The sequence below is a fragment of the Lemur catta genome, chromosome 2 (assembly GCF_020740605.2).
Source record: "Lemur catta isolate mLemCat1 chromosome 2, mLemCat1.pri, whole genome shotgun sequence".
Lineage (NCBI taxonomy): Eukaryota > Metazoa > Chordata > Mammalia > Primates > Lemuridae > Lemur > Lemur catta.
In genome coordinates this window covers 24,682,253-24,706,922 of record NC_059129.1, presented here as the reverse complement: position 1 = coordinate 24,706,922, position 24,670 = coordinate 24,682,253, and the positions used below count along the sequence as shown (strand labels likewise).

At 40.3% G+C, this 24,670-nt stretch overlaps 1 protein-coding gene across 3 annotated transcripts in view; it reads left to right on the top strand.

Moving 5' to 3' along the window:
• The first annotated feature begins 7,533 nt into the window (after window positions 1–7,533).
• Window positions 7,534–24,670, top strand: part of SMURF1 (SMAD specific E3 ubiquitin protein ligase 1) — a 105,304-nt gene continuing 88,167 nt past the window's right edge. For 2 of the 3 annotated variants that reach the window (XR_006733189.1, XM_045541337.1), the window contains exon 1: window positions 7,552–7,926. Coding sequence is in view for 2 of the 3 variants with exons in the window: in XM_045541337.1 (XP_045397293.1) it covers window positions 7,872–7,926 (55 nt within the window). In the remaining variant the exon portion in view is untranslated. Of the gene's footprint in view, window positions 7,927–24,670 lie in introns of all 3 variants that reach the window. The other variant, XM_045541336.1, reaches the window with a different exon arrangement.

The window sequence follows — 24,670 nt, the reverse complement described above, 5'->3', positions numbered from 1 at the left end:
ATAAAACAACCTAATGCTATCCAAATACTATATTCTAGGCAAGTGGTAGGTTCATAGCTTTCCTAAGTCATTCATTGTTGGCATCAATCCCCCTCCCAACCCCCTTTTCCTTCCACTTATATAAAAATTATGCTGCAAAGGACTGCACTCAGGGAACAGAAATTCCTTCAGAGAAGGATGTGTTAGTCTAACAGGTTCCTTGGGACATTCCTAATGTTACCCCAGCCCCTTTCCAAGGTAAGCATTCTCATAATACCATCCCATTATCATCAAAATATTCCATTCAGATGCACAGTGGCTTGTAACAATTAACATTCAAGCCTTCCCTTAATTTTTGTCAATGAGTTAAAAGAATCCAACCATAATCCATAAATTCAACTAAAGTGAGTACAGTTTTTCCTCTTAGCAGCAGTACTTTCCTTAGTGAAGATAAAACTGTTTTTCCATTTGATTCAGAGGACTCGTGCTTATTAAAGTGAGGCATGGCAGCCCTGGTCTTGTGCTCAGTTAAGACATCACAGACCTTGCTCTCTGAGCAGATTGCGATGTCTAAAATGATTATGCCTTTAAGTGACAACCCCAGATGAAAACTCACAGCAGAAATAGATGCAGCTTGTAGAGACAGTGCAAGTCTTTTAAAAAGCAAAGGTTGGGGGTTGTCTGACATGAAATAAAGTTACCAAAGATACATCCCAAGTATATTTAAATTGGTGATGCTCCTGACTTAATCACTGCTAATTTTTGAATCTCTTTAGAAACTGTCTAAGATAAGCAGTACAAACACCCAGCAAGCAAGTCGTCGTTTGCATTGCACCCTGGAGAAGTGTCGAAACCCTTCCTTTCTTCTACTGATACCCACGACATATTGATGTCCACAGAGAAAGGGAAAGTGTCACATTTATACAGTTTTAATGATTTGATTATGTGATGGGCTCTACGACTAGATGTGAGCCACAAAATACAGGGACTATACCTTGTCAACTGTTTAAAATTCCTTGCACATTAGCACACTGCCTGGTACATAGGAGGTTCTTAATAAACGTTTGCTTAATATTCTACAGTGCAACAAAGAGAGGAAAGATGAATTAACATTACTAAGAGTTGCATACTAATGACAAAACTGTTTTCCAAAATATGGTTCCTGGTGAAAAAAAAATCAAAGTCTTAAAGCCATTGCACGGACTAAGTCCCCTTCGCCCAGAGAGGTCCCGGGCAGATAGAAGATTGCTGTGGGCTATAGAGAAGGACAGATGGACAATGTGTTGGCTCTCAGCACACTAGAGGCACTGAAAAAAGGGGATGAACTTGGATTGGAAATATCTATCCTTGAAAATCTTTATCATGTTCCCTAAGCAGGAATAGTAGTGAATAATTATATAGCATCCCTCCCTTACACAATCCAGATGCTATTAAACCCCAAATTAACTTGTTTGTATTAATGCCTTTAAGTAATGAGCTATAGCTCCCACCTCTTTCTTGGAACTAGGGGAATCTTCATTACATTTATCTGTATTTGTTTCTAATTTTGCACAATCAGAGCCTCACCGGGTCTCAGTAGAAAGATGAGTTTGATTTGAATAGTCTGCCAATGCATAGAGGAATGACTTGGTTACTGGTTCAGCACATCTGTAGGACTGGGGAATTGGGTCACCTCCTTGCCAGCAGAAATTGTGGTTAATACTTGCCACAGCTAGAACCTACTGCAGTTCTTTTTGACAATTAGCACAAGAGGGTCTGATTCATGAATTTTCCAGTTTGTTTAAAATCACAGACTCCTTCAGCCTTTCCCCTTGTTAGGCTGCTGCCATTTTTGTACTAGAGTCAGTGTCTGCTTGGGGAACCAAAAACTGGACTCTAATTTAAATGCTGGTATGAGTTTAATCCAACTACAGGAAATGTCAATCTGCTGCCCTCCTTCCCCCATCGTGTAACTGAGGCAGACATTAGCTATTTGGGGACTATTCAGTCCCCTTCCTGTTTGGGGAAAAAAAACCACTGTAGTTTTGGCAGGAGGTGGTGCTCCAGTTCCCACTGCAAAACGTAAAAGGGGCTTCGTCTTTGCTTCCGGATGTCCCCGGGCAGCCATGGCTGTCCGGATGTGTCGATTACTGTTTTCTAGCATAGACTCCAGCAAGGATTCTATGACCCACCCCTGAAATTCTTCTAATATATACTCCTATTTTTGCCCAAGTTACCTAGAGTTGTTATTAACATCCTAACCAAAATACCTTTGTTTCAGATTTTGTATATCACTGCTCTTTTTTTAGTTAGAACAATGAAAAAGCAACTGTCTGCCTTTAACAGTGATTCTCAATCCCAAACCTGCATCAGAATTGCCTGAAGGACTTGTTAAAAAACAGATTGCTGGGCCCCACCTCCCTGTTTCCTCTGACATAGTAAGTCTGGGGTGGGGCCTGAGAAACTGCATTTCTAACAGTTCCCAGGTGATGCTGCCAGTGCAACTATTCTAGTGATCATATATATATATATATATTTTTTTTTTGAGACAGAGTCTGACTCTGTCACGCTGGTGAGAATGCACTGGTGTCATCATAGATCACTGCAGCCTCAAACTCCTGGGCTCCAGCTATCCTCCTGCCTCAGCCTCCTGAGTAGCTGAGACCACAGGCACATGCCACCACGTCCGGCTAATTTTTCTATTTTTCTTGTAGAGATGGGGTCTCGCTCTTGCTCAGGGGATCTTGAACTCTTGATTTCAAGTGATCCTCCCACCTTGGTCTCCCAGCATGCTGGGATTATAGGCGTGAGTCACCTCACCCCGTCAATACTTTTGAGAATCACTGGCTTAAATGTAGCAGGGCTTCCTCCAATCCTGCCCCCAAACTAGCAAAATGTTTAACTAATAAACAATGATCTGGGGTCTTACTTGGGATTTCTTTTGGTTTGTTGATTTCCCTGGTTATTGTTGCTTTTATACTATAGATGAGGTACAATGAATTTGGAGAGCTTTTTATCTTATTTTCCTGGACCAGTAAAGATTACAAAATCTTGAAGGACTAGCCAAAGCTTGGACATACCCTTTGTTTATTTACAATTATTATATTCTTAGTAGTGTTTTCATTATCTTTAGTAGGATAACCAATTTAACTGTTTAAAACACTACTTACCTGTGTGGGAACTACTCTGTAAACAAAATCAAAATTTTAAATGAATAATAGCAATTCAATGATTTTCTTATTTTCACTCATGACCTTGGCTGTTTTTGAACATAAACTGTGGGGTTCAGTTAGGGTCTTTAAAGATAGACTTTGGAACTTTTTTTAAAAAAAAAGGTCTGTAATTTCCTGGCTGCATATATTTGAAGAACTACTTTGTATTTCAAATAATTTCATAGCCATAAAACACAATGACACATGTATCAGGATGGCTAAAAATAAAAATAGTGACAAAACCAAATGCTGGCAAGGATGCTGGTGGGAAAAGAAAATGCTACAGCCACTCTGGAAAAGAGTTTGGCAGTTTCTTATAAAACTAAACATGCAGTTTTCCTATGACTCAGCAATTGCACTCTTCGGTACTTATCCCAAAGAAATGAAAACCTGTTCACACAAAAACCTGTACATGAATGCTCACAGTAGTTTATTTGTAATAGCCCCAAACTGGAATGTCAACCCAGATGTCCTTCAAAGGATAAATGGTTAAACAAACTGTGTGATACATCCATATCATGGAATACTACTCAGCAGTAAAAACGAACCAACTATTTTTTCTTTTCTTTAGATGGAGTCTTGCTCTGTCACCCAGGCTAGAGTGCAGTGTTGTCATTATAGCTCACTGCAACCTCAAACTCCTGGGCTTAAGCGATCCTCCTGCTTCAGCCTCCTACCTGTTAACAAATGTAATGACTCAGGTGAATCGCCAGGCAATTATGCTAAGTGGAAAAAAAATCCCAAAAGATTGTATGTTGTATGATTCCATTTATATAACATTTTTGAAATGTGTTAGAAACAAAGGACATTCCAAGTTTTGAGGAGCAAAAAAAGACCCCCCCCCAACGAGAAAACACACACAAAAAACAAAGGATAGACTAGTTGTTGGCAGGTATTGGAGGATGGGGTTATAAGAGAGCCATGGGAGCGGACTGGTGTGGCATAGGAACTGCTAAGAATGTTGACTGTGGTGGTGGATAAATGCACCTTCATGTGTTAAAGCTGTATAGAACTTAATAAACCCGTCAGTATGAAAAAAATTAGGAAAATCTGAGTAGGATAATTGGATTGTATCAATGTCAGTATCCTGGTTGTGATATTATTCTACAGTTTTGTAAAATGTTACCATTGAGGGAAACTGGGTGAAACATACAAGGGTCTCTCTGTATTATTTCTTATAACTGCATGTGAGTCACAATTATCTCAATACAAATTTCAATTAAAAAACAAGTAATAAGCCTTACCAATGATAGTAATATAGCAAGACTTGCATACTGGTAATATTTAGTGGAGGTTGTAATTTAGAGAAAGAGCCCAAAGATTTCTGGGCATAAAAGAATAAATAGATGCACTAATTAATCTCAATTTTGTATATTTGATTGTTTAAAAAACTTGATATTCATGTGGGAAGCAAAAGAAGTCTAGCTCCTAAATGTAGAAAAGACCTTAAAGGCTAATGTGACCCAGCCACTGGCCTCAGAGGCACCAGCTCAGTACAGAAAGGTGCTCTCAAGACGCATTTATTCTAGCTGTCCACGCCCACCAGGGATCCTCTGCAGTGTCCCAAATGCATTTCCTCAGGGTAACAACAGCACTAGAAAGTTTTGGAGCAAAGACTACCACACACATTTTACATGTACCGATAAGCACTACTACTATTTATCGAGAGCCTGCTGTATTGGACTGCTAAATCTCTCTCTGTGATTTAGTTTATGCCTCACCGCTGGAAAACATCTCAAATGCCTAATAACACCGACACCGGGAAGTGATACATTTGGGGAAAATAAAATCAGCTGCCAAATTCTATACAGAAAGGAGGGTCAAAACCGCACTTTGTAGTCATTGCACAGACACTTGAAGAGACTGAGTTCCATCTCTGTTTCAGCAGAATTGTTTGACACTTTGTATCTATTTGTTTCAGATAGCTTTAGAAGATAGTATTTTTGACAAATTTGATACACAATGAAAGGATATCAAGGTATACCTTAAGTTCAATATGAGGGCTGGCCTGCAGTCTTAGAACAAAATAGGGGCTGATGATTTTTAAGTGGACAAATACCTTTTGTTACTTTTGTCAACTTTTAATGGAGCAGAAGATATAAGCAGCTACAGACTGCAACTTTACATCGAAAACTGTGCTGGAAAAAGCATGCATTCAATTTCATGCCTTTGCCCAAGCTGTTCCCTCTGTCTATGTCTTCCCCACCTCTTTGCCCAGCAAACTTGACCCTTGCCTTTAAGCCCTAGATCAAGGTCCTCTGTGACTCTTTTGAGATGTCCCCATTTCTCTCTTCTTGGGTGGAATTTTTCTGTAACGTGTTCTAGCCCTCTGTAGACATCTCTATCACTGTACCACCGTCAGTTGTTCGTGTCTGTTGCATCCAGTTACCTGAGCCTCTGAAATGCTGAAGCCATGACTGATTATTTTGTATTCCTTGTTCCTAGCCACATAGTGGGTGGCTGTTTACTGAATAAATGAAACATTAGCTTCTACATAGGGAGGTCTTCTTTGTACAGGCTGTGTTGAAAGACACTCTTAGGTATATCTATTATAGTTAAATGGTAACAGCAGCTACAGATGGTTTCTGGCTTAGAATGGTTAGAGTTGTGCTTTTCTTGACTTTACAATACTAAGAAAGTGATGCACATTCAGTAGAACCCACACTTTAACTTTTAAATTTTGATTCAAAATTCATTATAACAACTGTATTGTAAAACAGACTTTGTGTTAGATGATTCTGCCCAACTCTAGGGCAATATAAGTGTTCTGAGCATGTTTTAAGGTAGGTGAGGCTAAGCTATGATGTTCAGAAGGTTAGGTGTATTAAATATATTCTGACTTATGATATTTTCAACTTACCATGGGTTTATCGGGATGTGGCCCCACCATAAGTCAAGGAGCATCTGTAATTGTTAATAAGTAAACAAAATGCCTTTCAGAAACCTCCACACGCAACCTCATGACTCAGGAGTTGAGGAAACAAGCAAAGAAAGTCCAGACATCTAGGCAGGTAGGAAAACAATGATGTTAGGCAATGAAAGGTTTGCAGATCAGGAGCAGCTGGGCATCAGCACAGGGGCCTGCACTCAGGTAAGCAGAGAGCCAGAGAGAGAGAGAGATGTTTAGTTTGGTTTAGAAAGAAGAGATTTCTTGCATACAGGAATAAAAAGGAGGGGGAAATTCTAACGATTGACAGAAGAATGTAGATTACTTGGGGCCATCAGAGACTCTGGTTTTATTCAGACCCAAGGACTCTCTCTTCTTGGATATTTCACTAGGATTCTTGAAAGTCTGAGCCGCAAGGTGCCAGAGAAATGACCTAGGGCCATCCTTTTATTTTACAGAGGGGAAGCCTTGAAGCCAGCCCACAAGAGCCTCTGCTTTCAACGGGCTCAGCCCGAGGCAGTCAGCATGCCAGGTGCTTTAGGTAGATGGCTCCATTCTGAAGACTGTGACTTCCGGAAAGGCCCAAGGCTGCAGGGGATGGCAGCGGATGGCCCAGAGCCTGGTGGGGACACAAATCAAATAAAGACATTAAAAGAATTGTACATTAAAAGAATTACGTAGTGGGTAAGAAACCACATTTGGTAATCCCAGCTTTTCCTTTCTAATAGCATTATTTCCTCTCTATAACATGTTAACAAAGAAGTTTGTTTGCCGGAGAAAGCATCATGAGCTTTTAGTTCTAACCTGCAACTCTGGGAGGAGGGGAAATTTAGCAGAAGGCAGGGAAACACAAGCTGTAGGCTGTTTTCTGTTTGGTCAAAATGTATACAGATTGGATAATAACAAATATCTCCCTCTCACCTTTATCCCTGTCTCTCATCTGGTTTACCTGTCCATACATGGCACTTCCTGCCGTTCTGGCAACTTTGTTATGGGTCAACAGAGCACACCTAAGGGACTCTGTCTCTCTGAGAAGCCTCTCCCTTGAACTTGAAGGATCTGCAAGAAAGGGCCCTGCACGCCCGCGCGAGGTGCCCGGCGTGGGAACAGGCCCGGCCTCCCGCAACCCTCTGAGTTACTCATCAGGAGCCGAGCCGGGTCTGAGACCCGGAGCAGCAATTCCGTTCTCGGGCCTGGGCGTCCGCATCTGCAAGCCGGTTCGCCCGGAGGATGTGGCCAAGACCGACGGCGACTGCGAGCGGGCAGCGCCGTCCCGGCAGCCTCGGTTCCCCCCAGTCCCGGCCCGAGCGAGAGGGGAGCCCCCAGCCCGCAGCGGCCAGGCCCCGCGCACCCGCGTCTGGCGGGCGACGGAGAGGCGCGCCCCGCCCCGACGTGCCTGCCGGGCGCGCGCACGCACGCGGGGGCACACGGCGCGGGCGCGCGCAGGGCCGGGCCGGCACGGCGGCGGGCGCGCGCGCGGCTCCAGGAGGCGGCGGCGGCGGCGGAAGCGGCGAGGGCGGCGGGCGTCCGGCTCTGAGGTGGAGGCGGCGGCGGCAGCAGCGGCGGCGGCGGCGGCTCGGGACTGGGCTCGGCTAGGAGGAGCGAGGGTCGGGGCGCCGCGGAGAGCGCCAATCCCCCGGCTCGACCCTCCGCCCGCCGCCCGGACGCCTGGGCCGCGGAGTTTGTGTCCCGGCTCGGACCCCGGCGCCCAGCCCGGAGCCGTAACCTTGAGGCGGCGGCGGCGGCGGGGCCGGGCCGGGCCGGGCCGGGGGGCGGCGGCGCTGGATCCGCGGCTGCACGATCGCTGGCGGGAGATGTCGAACCCCGGGACTCGCAGGAACGGCTCCAGCATCAAGATCCGTCTGACAGGTACGGCCGGCTGGAGGCCCACCCGCCCCGCGGGCGCCCCTCGGACCCGCGCAGCCCCTCGCCAGCCCCGAATTCCCCGCAGGGCGCCCTTGGAGGTGGCCCTCCCCCACGCCAGCCGTTGTCCGGGACCTCGTCACCCCTCAGCGTGTGCCCCTCGCTGCTCCCTCCCGGCCCCGCCCCCTCACCTCTCCGCGGCCCCGCCCCCTTGCTGCCCCCCCATGTTGCCCCTTCCCTGCTCCCCTACACCTGCCCCCTGGCTGCTCCCCGGCCCCGCCCCTCACTTCTCTCCTGGCCCCGCCCCCTCGCTTCTCCCCTCTCGGCCCCTCCACCGCTTTTGCCCCCTCCATCCTCCCCCTCGCTTTTCCCTCCGGGCCCCGCCTCTGGCTCTTTCCCTGGTCCCGTCCCTCGCTTCTCACCATCTTCCCATCCACTCTCGCTTTCCTGTCTCTCCCCCTGCGTTCCCCCTTGTTTTTTCCCCCTGATCCCACCCCCCGGCTCTCCCTTCCCCAACTTGCATTTGCCCCCTTTTGCTTCTTCCCTCCTCTTGCCCACCACCACTTCTCGCCCCCTCCTCTCTTCTATCCTCTCCCCCCGCCCCCCCCGCCGGTGGTCTCCTTCCTTCTCCCCTCCTGGCCCCGCCCCCTGTTCCCACCAAGCCCCGCCCCTCGTTTTCTACCTAGAGCCGCCCCTGCTTATCTCCAGCCCCACCCCCTCGCGTCTGTCTCGGGGCCTCTACCCTTTCTTTCCTTCAGCCTGGAATTCCTTGGTCCTACCCTGTAGCTTCTCCCAGTCCTGTTCTCCTCACTTCCCCTCTGGTCCAGACCTCTTCAGTCTGGTCCACTTCCTTTCTCTCTTGGGCCAGGCCACTATCTGCTCTTGTCTCAGCTTCTTCACTTCTTACCTTTCCTGCCTCTTCGCCGTCACCCCGCACTCAACATCCTTGAGCCCCTGTTAGGCGCTGATCCCCACCCACACACACTGGAGGCTTTGGCAGCTGCACGAATGCAGGCGCCTTGATTCACTCTCATTTCGCCTTCAATGAAATGCCCGTGTTTCCTAGGTGGCTCTGTAGTGCCACCTTCAAGGGTGAGCGCGACGCTTTGCTGTGGCCCTGCGGCTTGGTGGTTTGGCTGTGTGTAGATGCGAACTGTCTGCTGTAGGTGCCCCTCCCTAGCGGGCCCCAGAAATTCTGCATCCTCAGCTTACCTTTCTTACTCTCTGTGCTGCATACGGTGCTGCCTCTTCTCCCAGTTCACCCTCCAGGACTTGCCAGTTTAAATGCATCCCTAAGGCTGGATTGTGGTGTTGCAAATACAGTTCTGCTTTGGGACTTTCCAAACTCGAATGTTTCCAGTTCTAGAAAGGAAATAAAAAGTTCAGTCTAACCCTGTCAGGGATTTTCCCCTGGATTTTTCTGTTCAGCGGCCAGTCTGGTGAGAACTCCAAAGTCGAGGTCTGGTCAGGTCCTTTCAAAGAGAGAATTGGCGTTTTGAACACTTTATGGAAGATGCATAACCATAAAGTTATCAGTAAACTCCATGAAAACAACAGTAGGTAATTTTTTTCAAACTAAAATTTACCTTGAAAGCCCATAATTGTTGCCTGATCCAACTTTTAAGAATTTTTTTTTTATACAAAGATGTCAGATAATGATTTAGACTCAAACTCTGGTTTCATAAAGTAACAGGTATATACCCAGAATCTTTGCTTCTGGAGAAATATACTTTATACCAGGGTGGATAGAAAACACTTCTTACTATATGGATACAGTGTATACATTGCTATTTTTGTGGTTACATAAAAGTCACATTTTTTGACATTGTAATACTTATAAAACTAATTACTGACAACTTTAATTTGGCTCTGATTTACAATGTAATCTATAGTTGACATCAGAGTTTTCTTGTTAAAAGCAGAAGTAGCTGATTTTATGAGTTTTGGTAGAAATGTGATTGTTTTTAGCAGGAATAGTTTTTTAACACAATGTTTGTGTCAGGTATATATGTATTAACCAATTCTAGTTAGCAGATACGGGCCTTTTCCTCGTGAAAAGGAGGACTTCGTTTGCCCTTCTCCCAAATTATGTTTGGATTCAGGAATTTGGATGTAATAAATGCAAGAATGCTTAAAGAGTTTTTGGATGGCATTTGATATGGAAGGATCAAGTGATGAGTGTTTTTTCTGAAACACCTTTTCTCTTCCCCCAACTCCCATAGATGTTATTAAGGATCTGAGAGATTGTGTTTGATCATCCTTATGAAAGGAGTGAGGTTTAGCAGTGATTGTGTACACATGCGATGCCAGTACATGGAATTTATGTGGAAATGTTGCAACTAGAGATGTTGTTGACAATGGAATAGGTTTTGGCCTCATCTTTATGGTGTGTTGGGTAGCAATCTTTCAAAAGTTGAATGCTTTTGTTACAGGTCTTACAGTTTATTTCCACATTTGCTATTTTAAAAAAATGATTTCTAAAAATAAGGGATATTCTAACCATCAATGAATATCACACAGAGCATAATTCAGTGCAAAGACAATGAAGACATCACAGCTATAAAAGAGCATTTAGAACTTTGGGCCCATGATTGTATCTGGTGGTGAATAGAGCAATAGATGCAGAGTTAGGAGACTTGGATTCTGGTCAGAGCTGTCATTAATGGCATGATAGGGAACAAATTATTTAACATTTCTGGGTCTCAGTTTCTTCATATATCAAATGAGATTTCAACTCCATTGTAACATTCTTTGATCCTCCTCCCCACAGGCTGTTTCAATTTGGCTACCTACTTATTGCAAATTACTGTTAGGCACTTAAATGGCTTTCTGTTGTTCTCAATCCTGATATTCAGAAATTTATGTTAAAGCTCAACACTTGTGTTTGATTTATGCCAAGTATTAATGTTATATATTGATTACTTTTAGGATTTTTCCCCCCTTGGGGACTCTTTGTTTTTGAAAACTGTTTGATAATATGCTGAAGTGCTTTGGCAACCTGGTCTAAACAGAAGAATGTTTGAGTCTTTATATTTAAAATAGTATAATTTTAAGGAATGTCTTTGTGCTATTTTAATAGGAAAATAGTTTTTAAATGGCTTCAGTCAGTTTGGGGGCATAATATGTGCAAAATCAAGTGATATTTGTTAAAGAGCATTATCTCACAGACACTTTAGAGTTCACTGGCAAATCAAACACTTTAAAAACATTTTGAATCAAAAACAAGCAGGATTTGCAAAAACTTTGTTCTTATGTGCTAGACAAATGAATCCCAGATACATTATTTAGGCCACATTGGGTAAAAGAATGGAATTTTGAGCTCCAGGGGTTCCATAGTGCTCTTCAAGAAAATTAAATTTTACTCTAATGTTAATCAGTTGAAATATCAAGTGCCTAAACTTTTTTGTGCTCTTATGCCTTGAAATACCCTCATACCTCCTTGTGTTTTTATTAAATATATCTTTTGGAGCATGACTGCATATTGTGAAGAGAGAAAAATTTTAATTCCAAGTAGAGAGGGGAAAAGAGACCTTCCTTGATAGCATATGGAAATGTAAGGCTATTTTTAAAGTTGTAGCACATGTGATGTAAGGCTGGCTTGTGTTTGGTATTCAGATGATGCAAGTTGGAACGAAATAGTTGTAGTAATAGCTGGTAATAACTTTCATTGGTCAATAACAGGTGACCCAATTGATTGAAAACAGTTAAGTTTCTCTTAAGAAAGATTAAGAAAACTGTTAAGAGGGTTGACTCTATCAATTTGTACCAGCAAAGAACCTCACTTACATAAGGCAGGCAAAACTTTTAACAATCATAACAAAGTTGAGATGGAATAAGTGATCAGTTTCTAGCCATGCTCTGCATCTGAGTTCGCATGACATTTTCCTTGTGGTCTGCCTCAAGTTTAAGAAGGGACAGTGAAGGCAATTCTTTGAGCTGAATTATCTAAAGGTATAGGATAGGTTAGATCAAATGCTGTTGCAAAACTTAAATTGCATTTATTCTTTAAGAGAAATCACATTCTGCCAAATACAGCTTCTGTCATTGTTTTTGTGATTTGATTATATTTGTGTTGTCTTTTTAAAAAAACTCTTTTTCCAAATCCATTTTTCTCCTTTTAATCTTCTTGACCCACCTAACTGACTTTAGACATGAAATCTTTCATTTTTTCTTTCTTTTTTCCTTCCTTCCTTTTTTTTTTTTTTTTCTTTCTTCTCTTTTTTGACAGGGTCTGGCTCTGTCACGCAGGCTGAGTACAGTGGCATCATCATAGCTCACTGCAGCCTCCAATGCCTGAGCTCAAGTAATCCGCCTGCCTCAGCTTCCCGAATAGCTGGGACTACAGGCATGCACCACCATGCCTGGCTACATATGCTTTATTTCTATCTGTATTTTTATAGTAGTTGTGATTTATCAAATCAGAATTTTTTTACTTCAAGGCTATTTGTCAGAGTTTAAAACTCCTATTTTTGCAAACATGAAAGTCACTTCTGGATGTCAGGTTTTTCCTTTCTCTTCCACAAATGTTCATTTTCTTGGTTCAGTCACAATGTCATGTTCTAGTGGGGAACATCGGGTGAAACAAGAGTTTCTGGAGGCTGAGTTACTTATGAAGAATTTCCTCATGAATTAAGAAGAAAGAAAGAAAAAAAGAAAGACACATAAATTTCAACATCAGCTAAATGGTCCAGTTAACTAGACTGGCTGTTTTGTAACACATTTGTGGGTACTGGTTTAAAGTTAAAATAAATAGCTGAATTGTGTATTTTATTGAGTGGTTCAAAAAACCCCAGTTGGATGAAATAATTTGATATCTTCACAATGCTCTGATTTTCTGGTTGAGAAAGCCTAACTTTTATGATTCTTATTTGGATCAAATTTTTGTAATTTCAAAACCATTTTAGAGGTTAAATATTTTTAAATAAATACACGGAAAAAAATATTTGTTTTTGGTCATTGAATAACTTAAATTACTGTTTTGCTTGTTGTTTTGTGAATGAATTTGTAAATGAAAGCCCCCAATTTAAAAATTGTTGTCCAGGGCACTCTGACTAAAGTCCCTAAGGCCATTCTAGTTGAAGGAGAGCTGTGGAGCTATGTTTAAAAAACAAAAGCACATAGTGAGGTGGATGTCTTCTTTTTAAAATGTTAGAATTACTGTTTTGTCTGCAGATGCAATTTAATCCATTTAGATATTTAAGCTAAGTGGAATGTTGTTTTCACATCTTTGGATTAAAGGAAAAAAAACCTTTTATTGTTTTAAAACAAGGCTTAAATAATGTACAATCAATGCGTCTGGTGATGCGCCCCACTCTGTAATTCCAGCTGTGTTCACCTCCACTGCAGCTGAAAGGAATTCTAATTGGCTGAGGAATGTCGGCAACATCATGTATCACTGAGCATGAACCTATTATGCTGGCTGCTGGGTGATGCATTTCAGATGTTTTAAGCTCCTGAGTCCAACTTGGAGGTTGCTTTCAGGATTCTGGAAGAGAATGTTGTGAAGCTGTGGGTTGTAGGTGGCAGCCTGCTTTCTTCTTTGTATGTTGGGCATCTGCTGAGTTCTCTAAATGCCACGGTGCTTTCTTAAGCCTTAAACACTGGATCGAGAATAAGAAGGTCTAATTTTATTTCTCACTCACAAAAGTACCACAGTAAAGACAGGGGTGCATAGAATTATAACCTTTTCATGAACCAGTTTTCCTATATGTAATGTGAGAAATACGCCTTTTTATGTCACACAAGGACCTGATAAAGATGGATGGATTAAATATTTTAATGAGTAGTTATGAATTATTTATAGGGTAGCACAATATAAATACAGTCATAGATTTCCTTCATCTCTCATTCCTAAATAATGTGTAAATAAGAAAGCCAATGATGTACTTTGATGCTGAAGAAAATAGAACCAGTTGGTAAACATGGAAAAATAATACGATGAATTGGTAAATTCTCTCTGTATTCAGAAAGTTCTTTAGAGAAATAGTGTTACAAGCCAAAGCCACTATCATCTTTAAATGGTGAAACCTTGGAAGCATTCTCATTAAAATCAGGAACAATGCAGGGATGTACACTGTCACAACAGTTATTAACTAGAGAAAGACATCAGAAAGCAGGAAACAAAATTGCTGGTATTTGCAGGTGATATGATTATATATCTTTAAAAACCCAAAAGATCAGGTGAAAGACAATTATAAGCAATAAAACACAGGATAAAGTAGCTGAATAGAAAATTTCTCCATGGTAAAAATAGGATAACATCAATATGCCAAGACAAACAGGGAAAAAATTTGCAATCGATATGAAAATGAAAGTCTGGATTTTTTAATATGCAAATAGCTTTTAAAATCAATTAGAAAAAGGCCAGTAACCTAGTAGGCAAAGAATATGGACAATTCACAAAAAGAAAATGAAAAATAGTTTTTAAATGCATCAAAAGATACTCAGTCCTATTTTCTCCCAAATATCCATTTTTTTCTTTTTAAAGAATATTTATTTTTTAATTGACAATCAGCCCTACTCATACTAAACAAAATACAAATTAAAACTAAGTGTGAAACAGATTTTCATCTAGCGGATTGGCAGACCAAAAAGTTTGAAGATCTGTGATGACAAGGGTGTGGGCAACAAGGTCTTTCACCCTGCTGGTGGAGAATGCAAATTGATGCCGTGGGTACTTTCTGTTCCATAATAACTGTATATGCCCTTTGATCTAGCAATTCCGAACCTAGGATTTTTTTCTTACAGAAATATTCACACATTTATGTAGTCTTCTGTGCAAAATCATTGCAGCACGGTTTGAAATTACAAAAGACTGAAATCAACCTAAATGTGAATCAACAGAGAACTACTTAAATGAATTATTATGTATCCCCAAGGATGTGTAGTTGTTTAAAAGGAAAAGATAGTGCTTTATTTTCTGATATGGAACATTCTCTAAGATATATTATTGCGTAGGAAAAGAAAGCATGATTCAGAAGAGTGGATAGTGTATGTATTACTATTTAATAAAACAATATAAATAAAAGGGGAAATTCATAGATATATTTGTGTAAAATATTACTGGAAGGATAGGGTTGAAAACATTGTGATTTCCTCTGAGGAGAACTGGAGAGAGACTTCTTTTCATTGTATTCTTTTTGTATTGTTTAATTTCCTCCCTTCCCTCTACCTCTTGAGCATATATTGCTTTTCAGCAATTAAAAACATTAAAAAGTTCTTAAGAGGAAAAGAGTTTCTTAGAGCAACTAGTAAGTACAGTAACTTCCAATAGTAACAATTATTTTATAATGTTAAGTATTCTGAAAATTCAAAACGATTGTGCTCAATGTATTTTAAAGGACCAAAATAGCATTTCAAAGCATATACCCACCCATGTTTATAGGTATTTCCTCACCACGAGGGTTCTTGGGTTCTACAGAGTAAAATACTTTGGCATACTTGTAGCTCTGAACAAACTTATTTTCCCAGAGAATATGTTTATTCTGATACTTAGACCCCTGGAGCCCCAAAAGGCTTGTTCTAGCATATTAAAGTAAGGTCAAATGATTCTTTCCAGGTTCAGAAATTTGGAGCTCCTTAGACCTAGTTCATATAGTGAATTCTTTGAAAAACTGTGGTCTTGATTCTGAATAATAGTGCTGGTTTATATAATTTATTGGAATGTCATTTGGGGTTATCTCTGGCCTATTTTTATAAAATCTTATCCCTAAAGGGGGGGTAAAATACTCACTTGCATATGCCAGTAATAATAATTTTAGTATTTTCCCAAGTATTTGGAAATCAATGTTTCCTGTAAACTTCAAAAGCTTGCTTTTAATTTTAATATTTCCTAAAAAGGAAATGTTGATATTGGACTCTATTGAAGTAGAAAATATGGCAACTCCATGTAATATATTGCATTTTTTTCCTCTTATATCTTTGGGATAAAAAATCCAAAGTTTTACTCAATTGTGTTTCTATATATATTACCAACAAATTATAGATTTGAGAATTGCTTGGTGCCTGCTCTTACATGTCAGTGATATTAATGCCTTAGGTCTGTACAGTGAGTGTTTCATAGATTTCAGAGGGTTCTCATATACAGTTCCTTACTCACTTGAGTCAAGGCAGCAAGCCAAGCTTGAAAAGGGCTTTTGTTTTTTTGGTATGTGTTTGTATTTCTAGGTTAAAAAAATAGCATGCAATTTGTTTTATGCTGTAAGAACTCATTGTTCAGGAGAGAAAAGGATGGTTTTTCTCATCCTAAATGGATAACCATCTCACATGCAGGTATAAAAATACTTAAGAGGCACACACAATCCAACTATAATAAATTTATATGCTTTATAATAATCAATAGTTATGTGTAAGAAAAGGCCTAAATTTACTCATAGGACATTGATTTAACTCTTCATAGGCTTTAGTGAAACAAGCTTTTCTCTCTGTTTTTTTTTTGTGTGTGTGTGTGAGATAGCCTTTTTTTCTCTATAATTATGCAAGGTTAGAAATGTGACATTCCTCTCCCTAAGTAGTTGTCCTTAGCTTAACATGCTTAGTCAACTTAAGCTTAACATGTCCAGGACAGTTTTCTGTCCCCCCCCCCCAAGCCACCTTCTGTGGTCTTCCTCACTTCGTTACATCTACCCAGTTGCTCAAACCAAAAATTAGGACTCATTGTCATTCTTCATATCTAATTTATCTTCAGGTTCTCTTGTTTCTGCCACCAGAGTTTATCTGGAATTTTTCTTCTCTTCATGTCTGTTGCCCCCATCCTAGTTCAAGCATGATCATCTTTTGCTTGGACAGCTACTTACTTCTTGCCCTTTTTTATTTAGATGCTACTTGTGACCAAAACTATCCTGCTATAGTTAGTTACTTCTGTACAAAACCATCCTGCTACAATGTTAGTTATTTCTCTATTTCAGAGATGTTTAGATTAGTTATAGAAGTCTTTGTTTGGGTTAATTCTAAAGTAGAGATGAAAAGGGATTTGCTGCTAACGTTGCCTTTTCTCATGGCTGGTGCAGCTCCTTCACTGTCTGCTCCAGTGTTCTCTTCCTTTAGCCACAGCTCAGGAACACAGTGAGGCTGGACAGTCATCTTGACAGGGTGAGATGGAGTTTCTCATGGTCTGATGACTTAGGGATGGCCAATGACAAGTTTAATCATGTCCAAGACAGCATTATATGATGATGGAGAGAGACCAGGAAACCAAGTTGAAGACTACTATTTGAAAGAGTTGAGAATGGGAAATATATAGTCTTTTCTGGCCCAGAGCATATGTTATATTATCTTGTACAGGAAGAGCACATTGATTGCCTCTGGACAACTCGTGGTTTTATCAGCCCCACAATATTTGCCCAAGATGCTCTGACCCTAGTCTGTCCCATCTTAGTAAGTGATGCTATCAGCCAGTAACTTGTTCAGACCAAAAACTTTGGTGTCTTTGATTCTCTTCTCTCTCATGCTCTAGACGTTGTCACTTCTACCTCATAAACCACATCCTGAATCTTTCTACTTTTCTCCATCTCTACTATTACCATTCTAGTCATAAGCATTGTCACTGCTTACTTGCATACCTGCAATAGTCTCCTAAATGGTCTCCCTGCTTCTGTATATTGGAGTGTCGTACACATGCAGAAAAGGGCAGTATACAGTTTGTTGATATTTTATAAACTGTACATACCTGTGTAACTAGCATCCAGATCAGTGGTTCTCACGTGGGGGCAGTTTTACCCCTCAAGGAACATTTGGCAATATCTGGAGACATTTTTGATTGCCATGGCTTTGTGGGTACCACTGGCATCTAGTGGGTAGAGGCCAGGGATGCTGCTAAACATCCTCTAATGCAGACCCCCACAACAAAGAATGATCCAGTCCAAAATGTCAGTAGTGTTAGAGAAACCCTGACCTAGATCAAGAAATAGAACATTGCTGGAACCTGGAATCCCCCACCGTCCTGAGAATACCTCCTTCCCAGTTTCTACTCCCAACCTCCCCAAAAAGTCACTATCCTGACTCATAACAACCTGTTTTTGAACTTCATACTAATGAAACTGTACTGTATGCACTCTTGAAACTGACTTCTTTTGCTCAATGTCATGTTTGTGAGATTTATCTGTAAAACCAGGAAATTGACCATCGACATTGGTACAATCCACAGAGCATATTCAGATTTCACCAGTTATATGTGTACTGTGTGTGTATGTGTGTGCTGTTCTATGCAGTTTTATCACGTGCAGATTCATGTCACCACCGTCACAATCAAGATGCAGAACTGCACCATGCCCCAGGTTCCTTTGCACTATCTCTTTATAGCCACACCTCCCCCTCCCCTGCCCACGGAACTGTTTGCCATCTCAAAATCTTTTAAGAGCGTAAATCAGATCATGTCCTTCCCTTCCTTAAAGCCCTCCGGTGGGATCGTACTCAGAATAAAATCAAACTAGCCCCGTGATCCTGCTGTCTACCTCTCTGGCCTCGGTGCCACTCTTTGCCTTATTCTCTAGGCTACAGCCACCATCCTGGTCCTAAAACATGGTGAGCTTGGTCTTGCTTTAGGGCTTTTGCATGAATTATTTATCTTTTTTTTCTTCCCTCCCTCCCTTCCTAATGCTCTTCCTCTCAATTCTCTATGGCTTCTTCTGGTCCTTGAGGTTTCAGCCTAAATGTCACCACCTCAGGGAGTCACTCCCTCTCTCTGTCACTCACCCTGTACTACTACTGTCTTCACAGCACTCATCACTTATGCACATCATCCATCTAGATGTCCAATCAATTTTATTTTCTGTCTCTGTTTCTGGTATGTAAGTAATTTCCATGAAGCTAGGAGCCTTGCTGTCTTGTTTGCTTCTGTATCCCCACTTCACACTGCTTGGCATATGCTGGTGTTACATGTTGGTTCACAAACACTTGTTGAATTAGAGAATTAATGCCCTCTTTGGTTGGGTCCCGTGGCTGCATCTGAGTTGGGCACTGCTCCCCTGGAAACAGCCTCATGTTAGTAGGCCACTTCTTGTTGATACAAGGAGGGACTAGGAATTGGGTAGCACAGGCTGTTGTCAGCCAGGCTTGAGGCTTCTTTGACTATATGACACCCTAAAAACATAGTCTACTTTATCCTGGGCTTCTGGACAATTCCAGGGGCTTGAACCAAAGTCTGAAATTTTCTGAAGTCTAGAATTTGGCCCATCTTCATAGCCTTTGGTTGTCTGGCCTTCTCCTTAGCCTCTCCCTCAGGGTTGTTGGGGATAACTGGTTGGGGTGGAGGGACAGCATTCATTTGCCCCTTGCCCAGGCTTTGCAGTTGCATCTTGAATGATGATTCCCATTTTCAGGCTGGGAATCCCTAACAAGAGTGTTTGGGATAGGTGTCAGGGGCCAGCTACTTTTGTCCACCCTATGCCCAAGTCTTACCTCCTGCTAAGTAAGTCTGCCACTTCCCTCCCTCTCATCATCCTGGCTCTTGGTTCCCCTGGATTGTAATTTATAGCAGAAAGGGCCTCTTTTCCTCCCTCTTTCACTGCATTTCCTTATCTTGACTCTTTCCTACCAAGTCCGTTAGTGCTGCTGTAGTCTTAGTGGCCACATCAGACCACAGTCTGATTGTTTCTTTCTCAGGTAATAAAGATATTAATAGTTAAATTCTCAGCTGGCTTAGGAAGGTGTTCATTGACTTTACCCTGCCTTCTTTCTTCAGCCAATTCCACTGTCTTAATTCTGTCTTTTATTTACAATACTGCAGTTCCTGATACTGGTTTTTAAAAATTATTTTTAAAAAGCAGAATACTTTCAGGTGTAAGTAGCTGAAAACCTAGCTTAAATTGGCACAATAGAGAGAATTTTAGCCAATTAGTTAAGTGCAAAATCCAAAAGGAGTTCCAATAGCAAGGCAAGGACTTGGCTTCTCTTTGTTTCTTGGTGCTGTGACCTCAGAACCATCGTGACCATTTCTTCCCCTTATGCTTGCTCAAAAGGTGGCTGCCAGCAGCTCCCATGGCTCTTTGTGTCTAGCTTTAAATCCAGCAAAAATAGTTGAAAGTCCACTTCCCTCACAGCTCAGTCCTGGAGTTCAGTCCTTCCTTCTTATCTGATTGGCCTAATTTGGGTCAAGTGTTCATCTCTGAACCAACCACTGTGACTAGGACAGTGGGTTGTGCTGCTGGACAATTAGGGTCCATCTTTGAATCTTGTCATGGGGTTAGTCCCACCCAAAATACAGGATTGAGACATTTGGGGGAATAGGAAAATGGACACTGGAAAGTAACCAACAAATAACTGGATGATACCAATTGTTTTCTTTTCTTTTAATATAACTTTATTCTTTATTTTCCTATATTTGCTTGCTTTTGTATTTCAGCCTTGATCCAAATAGTATAAGAAACTGATAAAAATATAACTTAACAAATACATATTTTAAAAATGATAGAAATATATATTTTATTTTAAATACATATTTTAGGAACAATGGAAAAAATAGGTCAAAAAAACCTGATAAAACCAGGGAAGTTAATCACTAATTTCATTTTCTGAAGCTCTGTGTGTGTGTGTGTGTGTGTGTGTACGTGTGTGTATATTATTTCAAAATATTATGGGGTTACAAATATTTTTGGTTATATGGATTTGCTTTTGTTATGCTTGAGTCAGGGTTATAAGTGTGCCCATCACCCAGATAGTGTTCACTGTACCTGTTAGGTAGGGTTTTGCCCATCCCCCACCTCCCCTCCATCCCCTCCTCCCTGCTTGATTTGCACTGAGTTTAACTTCCCTCTGTGCACAAGTGTGGTCATCGGTTAGTTCCAATTTAATAGTGAGTACATGTGGTGTTTGTTTTTTCATTCTTCAGATACTTCATTTAGGATAATGGTATCCATTTGTATCCAAATTGTTGCAAAAGGCCTTAATTCATTATTCTTCATGGCTGAGTAGTATTCTACAGTGTACATATACCACATTTTGTTAATCCATTCATGAATTGATGGGCACTTGGGTTGATTCCACATCTTTGCAATTGTGAATTGTGCTGCAATAAACATTTCAGTATAGGTATCTTTTTGATAACATGACTTATTTTCCTTTGGGTAAATATCCAGTAGTGGAATTGCTGGATCAAATGGTAGGTCTACTTATAGTTCTTTGAATCTCCATACTGTTTTCCAAGGAGGTTGTACTAATTTGCATTCCCACTAACAGTGTCAGTTATTTTCTTATAAATTTATAATGTTAGCTTTGTGTATAAGTTGAGTATAAGTAAGGTAAAGCTACCGTCTAATGCACTTCTGAAAAAGAGGTATACCTTCTTTGTGGTAGTGTGAAGCAAAAGATGTATTTTTATAAAAGTGCCAAGAACTTTTGCCAAGGGAGGGTTGGGAATGGTACCTTTATATTTGGTGAACTTATCCCAATAAATTTCATTGTCAATTTATATTGTAGAATGTTCCTGGATTGTTGTATAATCTTGTTTTATTTGGGACTATTTTTAAACAAAATTCAGTTTCTGATTGTAGGAATACATTCTTAAATTGTTTCTCTAGAGATAATAGGACATTTTTAAGAAAGAAAAATATATGCTAATTATGTGCTTGAATTTAGGATGTATAGAAAGAACAAAAGGGTTGTTTGTATGCATGAATATAATTTTTTATAAGATAAGTGATTACCAACCTTTACCTATAATAAATGTTTTGAATTAATGTCTATTCTTGATATTTGGAGCTCTGTATTTTCACTCTTATTAGACGCTTGGCTGAAGTTTGAACTTTAGCTCCGAGGAATGATTGGCTCCCTCAAACCCAGAGCTCTTCCATCTGTGGAGTCGGTGAGGCGGGTGGTGAAGGACTGGGCTAGAGCCAGCCTGTGCCTTTAGACAAGTGACCTCATTCCTTAGTTTCCTTGGCTATAAAAATAGGAGAAATAATTGGAACCACTTCAGAGTGTTGTTGTGGATATTAAATGAAATAATCCACATGTACTGTCTGGTACATAGTGTGTTCAATACATTTTAGCTAATATTAACATTGTCTTATTTCAGCAAATGTAAGATGACTTTGCCTGAAAGTCAAACCATTGTTTTATGTACCACTAAAAAAGAAACACCAGTAATTACACTGCAACATGTGATTCATTTGAAGATTTCAAAGATGTTAAAATATGAAAAAATGTGTCTTAGAATCCATGATATATGGTATTATGGCTGCCTCTGACTTGAAAGTTCCTGGAAATTGTTTGCATACCCACAAATTTATGCCATCTGTCTTTGGTTTAAACGTAATACACTGTGATCTAAAGTTTCTTTTCATTTTTGTTTTTGTCCTAAACTTAACATTGGATTTGCTCTCATGTGTTGCCGTATTGGAAATTTAATAATCACTAATTCACTCTGTAGGCTTAAATAATGGATTATACAAGACCCAGGATAGGCTTGGCAACTTTGGTTATTTGCTTTTCTTCAGCGATTTAGAAAAAATATGAGGTATGTTTTTGGAAGTCATTACTATTGGTTGAAAAAACCTATTTAGAAGCTAAAGGGAGGTTAAGTGATAGTGCCTGTAACCTTTTAGAATAGCATGAATTATTGGTAGAAAGCCTGCTTAGGAAAATGCCTTTGATACACCCAAACACATTCAGTTTAGAAAGTATAATATTGATATTTGAAAGCAATGCCTGGCAGTTGATTTTCCACTAAAATTTAAATGTGGACAGTATATTGTAGAGCTTGAGTGATAGTTACAGCCTATTTAAGTACCTACTTGGTATAGTAAAAAAGTTGCTATGTAATATGCTTAGCATAAATTTAGAAGTAGAATCCGTAAGGATATCATATAGCCTTGGTAGAGTGCCATTTTTCATAGGAGCCTGGTATTTAGAATGCTGTGAATGGGGTAGTATAAGCCTGTTTTTTTTTTAAGGCCTGTTTTTTGATATTAATATTGAAATGAATTATGGAAGTCTTCTTGGGGACTTGACCTAACTGTTTACTTACTGCATTATTTATGGCTTACCTCATCGGCTGAGTGTTGGCAAGATTCTACTTTTAAGACAACCACACGAGAGGAACAGATGTACCATTGGGTTACCTTATCATAAGCCCCAAAGGCGGTCTTGTACATCTGGCATGTGAAGTATTTAGATATTATATGAGAGTGTTGATTATAATTTTATAAAAGACTGCATCCCAGTGCATTCTGTATTTTAATGGATTCTGAAACAGCAGTGTTGGATTTTTTTTGAAAACTCTGGAGGGTTTGTTTACTGTATTTTGTGGAGGGTTCAGCTTAGTGGTACAAAAGATACATTTTTATTTTAGAAAAGGAGTTTTATATTTTAGAAAATGGTACCTAAATTGAAATAAAAGTAACATTATTCCCAAAAGGAGACAGTTTATCAACTTAAGTACTTTTCAGATCACTTGCATTGTAGTGCTGTTTATATTTAGAATAGACAGAAGCCAGTTCAAGACCTCTCAGCAAGGCTTTTCAAAAGGGTATGATTTTGTCATGGTTACTCCAGGTGTTTGATTTCAAGCAGTATGAGTCAAGGATTTGGTGTTTTCTTATACTAGAATAGATTGGACTTTATTCAGAAAAGAAAAACTCATTAATTTGAAGCATACGTCAAAGCCTAAAAATTATTTTAGGTAGTATTTTTAAATAGATAAGGCATGCGTATGGTATAAAAGGGTAGCCATTAAAAATAAGTCTCCTTTTCTCTCTATCCCTTGTCAACAAGCTTGCCTCCAGAGAATTAACCATTCTTATCATGGCATTATGTTTCTCCTGTATTCCAGAGATTTTCTATGTTCCCTCCTTTTCTCCCTCTCTCCCTCTCTCTCTTTTAACACAGATGATAGCATAGTATGTGTATTGTTGTCTACCTTGCTTTTTAAATTTTTAAATTTTTTTTTATAGTATAGATCAGGGATCGCTTCATTTTCCTATTTCCTGAGCTGCCTCTGTGGCAGAGACATTCCCTACTTTATGATTATCCCTGTGCTTGTCAGCTTTTTCCAGCAGTCTTGCATTAGGTGGGACCACGTGACTAGTTCTGGCTAGTGAACTGTGAGAAGAAGTCACTTGTACCCCTTCGGGGCTGAAGTATTAAGAACCTCCAGCTTTGCAGTGGAGCACCCTGAAGCTGTGTGTCATGTGGTGGAGCCTCTGTCAGCCTGGGGCCCTGAATGATTGTGTGGAGTTGAGGATGCCCCTTCCTCTCCAACCCCCTCAGACCCTAGCTATGCTGCACCTGTAGGTAGAGCAAGGAATAAACCTCTGTTATGTTAATTTGTTTCTGTATTGAACCAGCCTCTCCTGATTGATACAGCCTATTTAACAGCTGTGAAATGTACAACACTTTGAACGAACCCTGTTCAGATTATCTGATACTTTGTTAAAGAACAAAAGAACATCTAATTAAAGAATAATTTTAAATACATACCAGACACATGCATTTTACCCCAGTGTATTACTACATAAATAGAGCATATATACATGGTTTTTAAAAAGAAATATGTATGCTTATTGAAAAATATAAAGGATAAATAGGTAGGTACTTCATTACTTAAATGAGGCTTAATTCTTTAACATTAAAGCTCATTTTTGCATTAGAACTTGATATCCATTTTCTAGTCAAGTTATTTCTAAAGGAAGATAAACACCAAAGCCATATATACTAGTTTTTCTCATTATTGAGCATAGTGCTCAATAATTAGTATTGCAGGATGAGAAGAGTATTGAAAAAAAGACACTGTCTACTAGGAGCTTAATAGTGCATA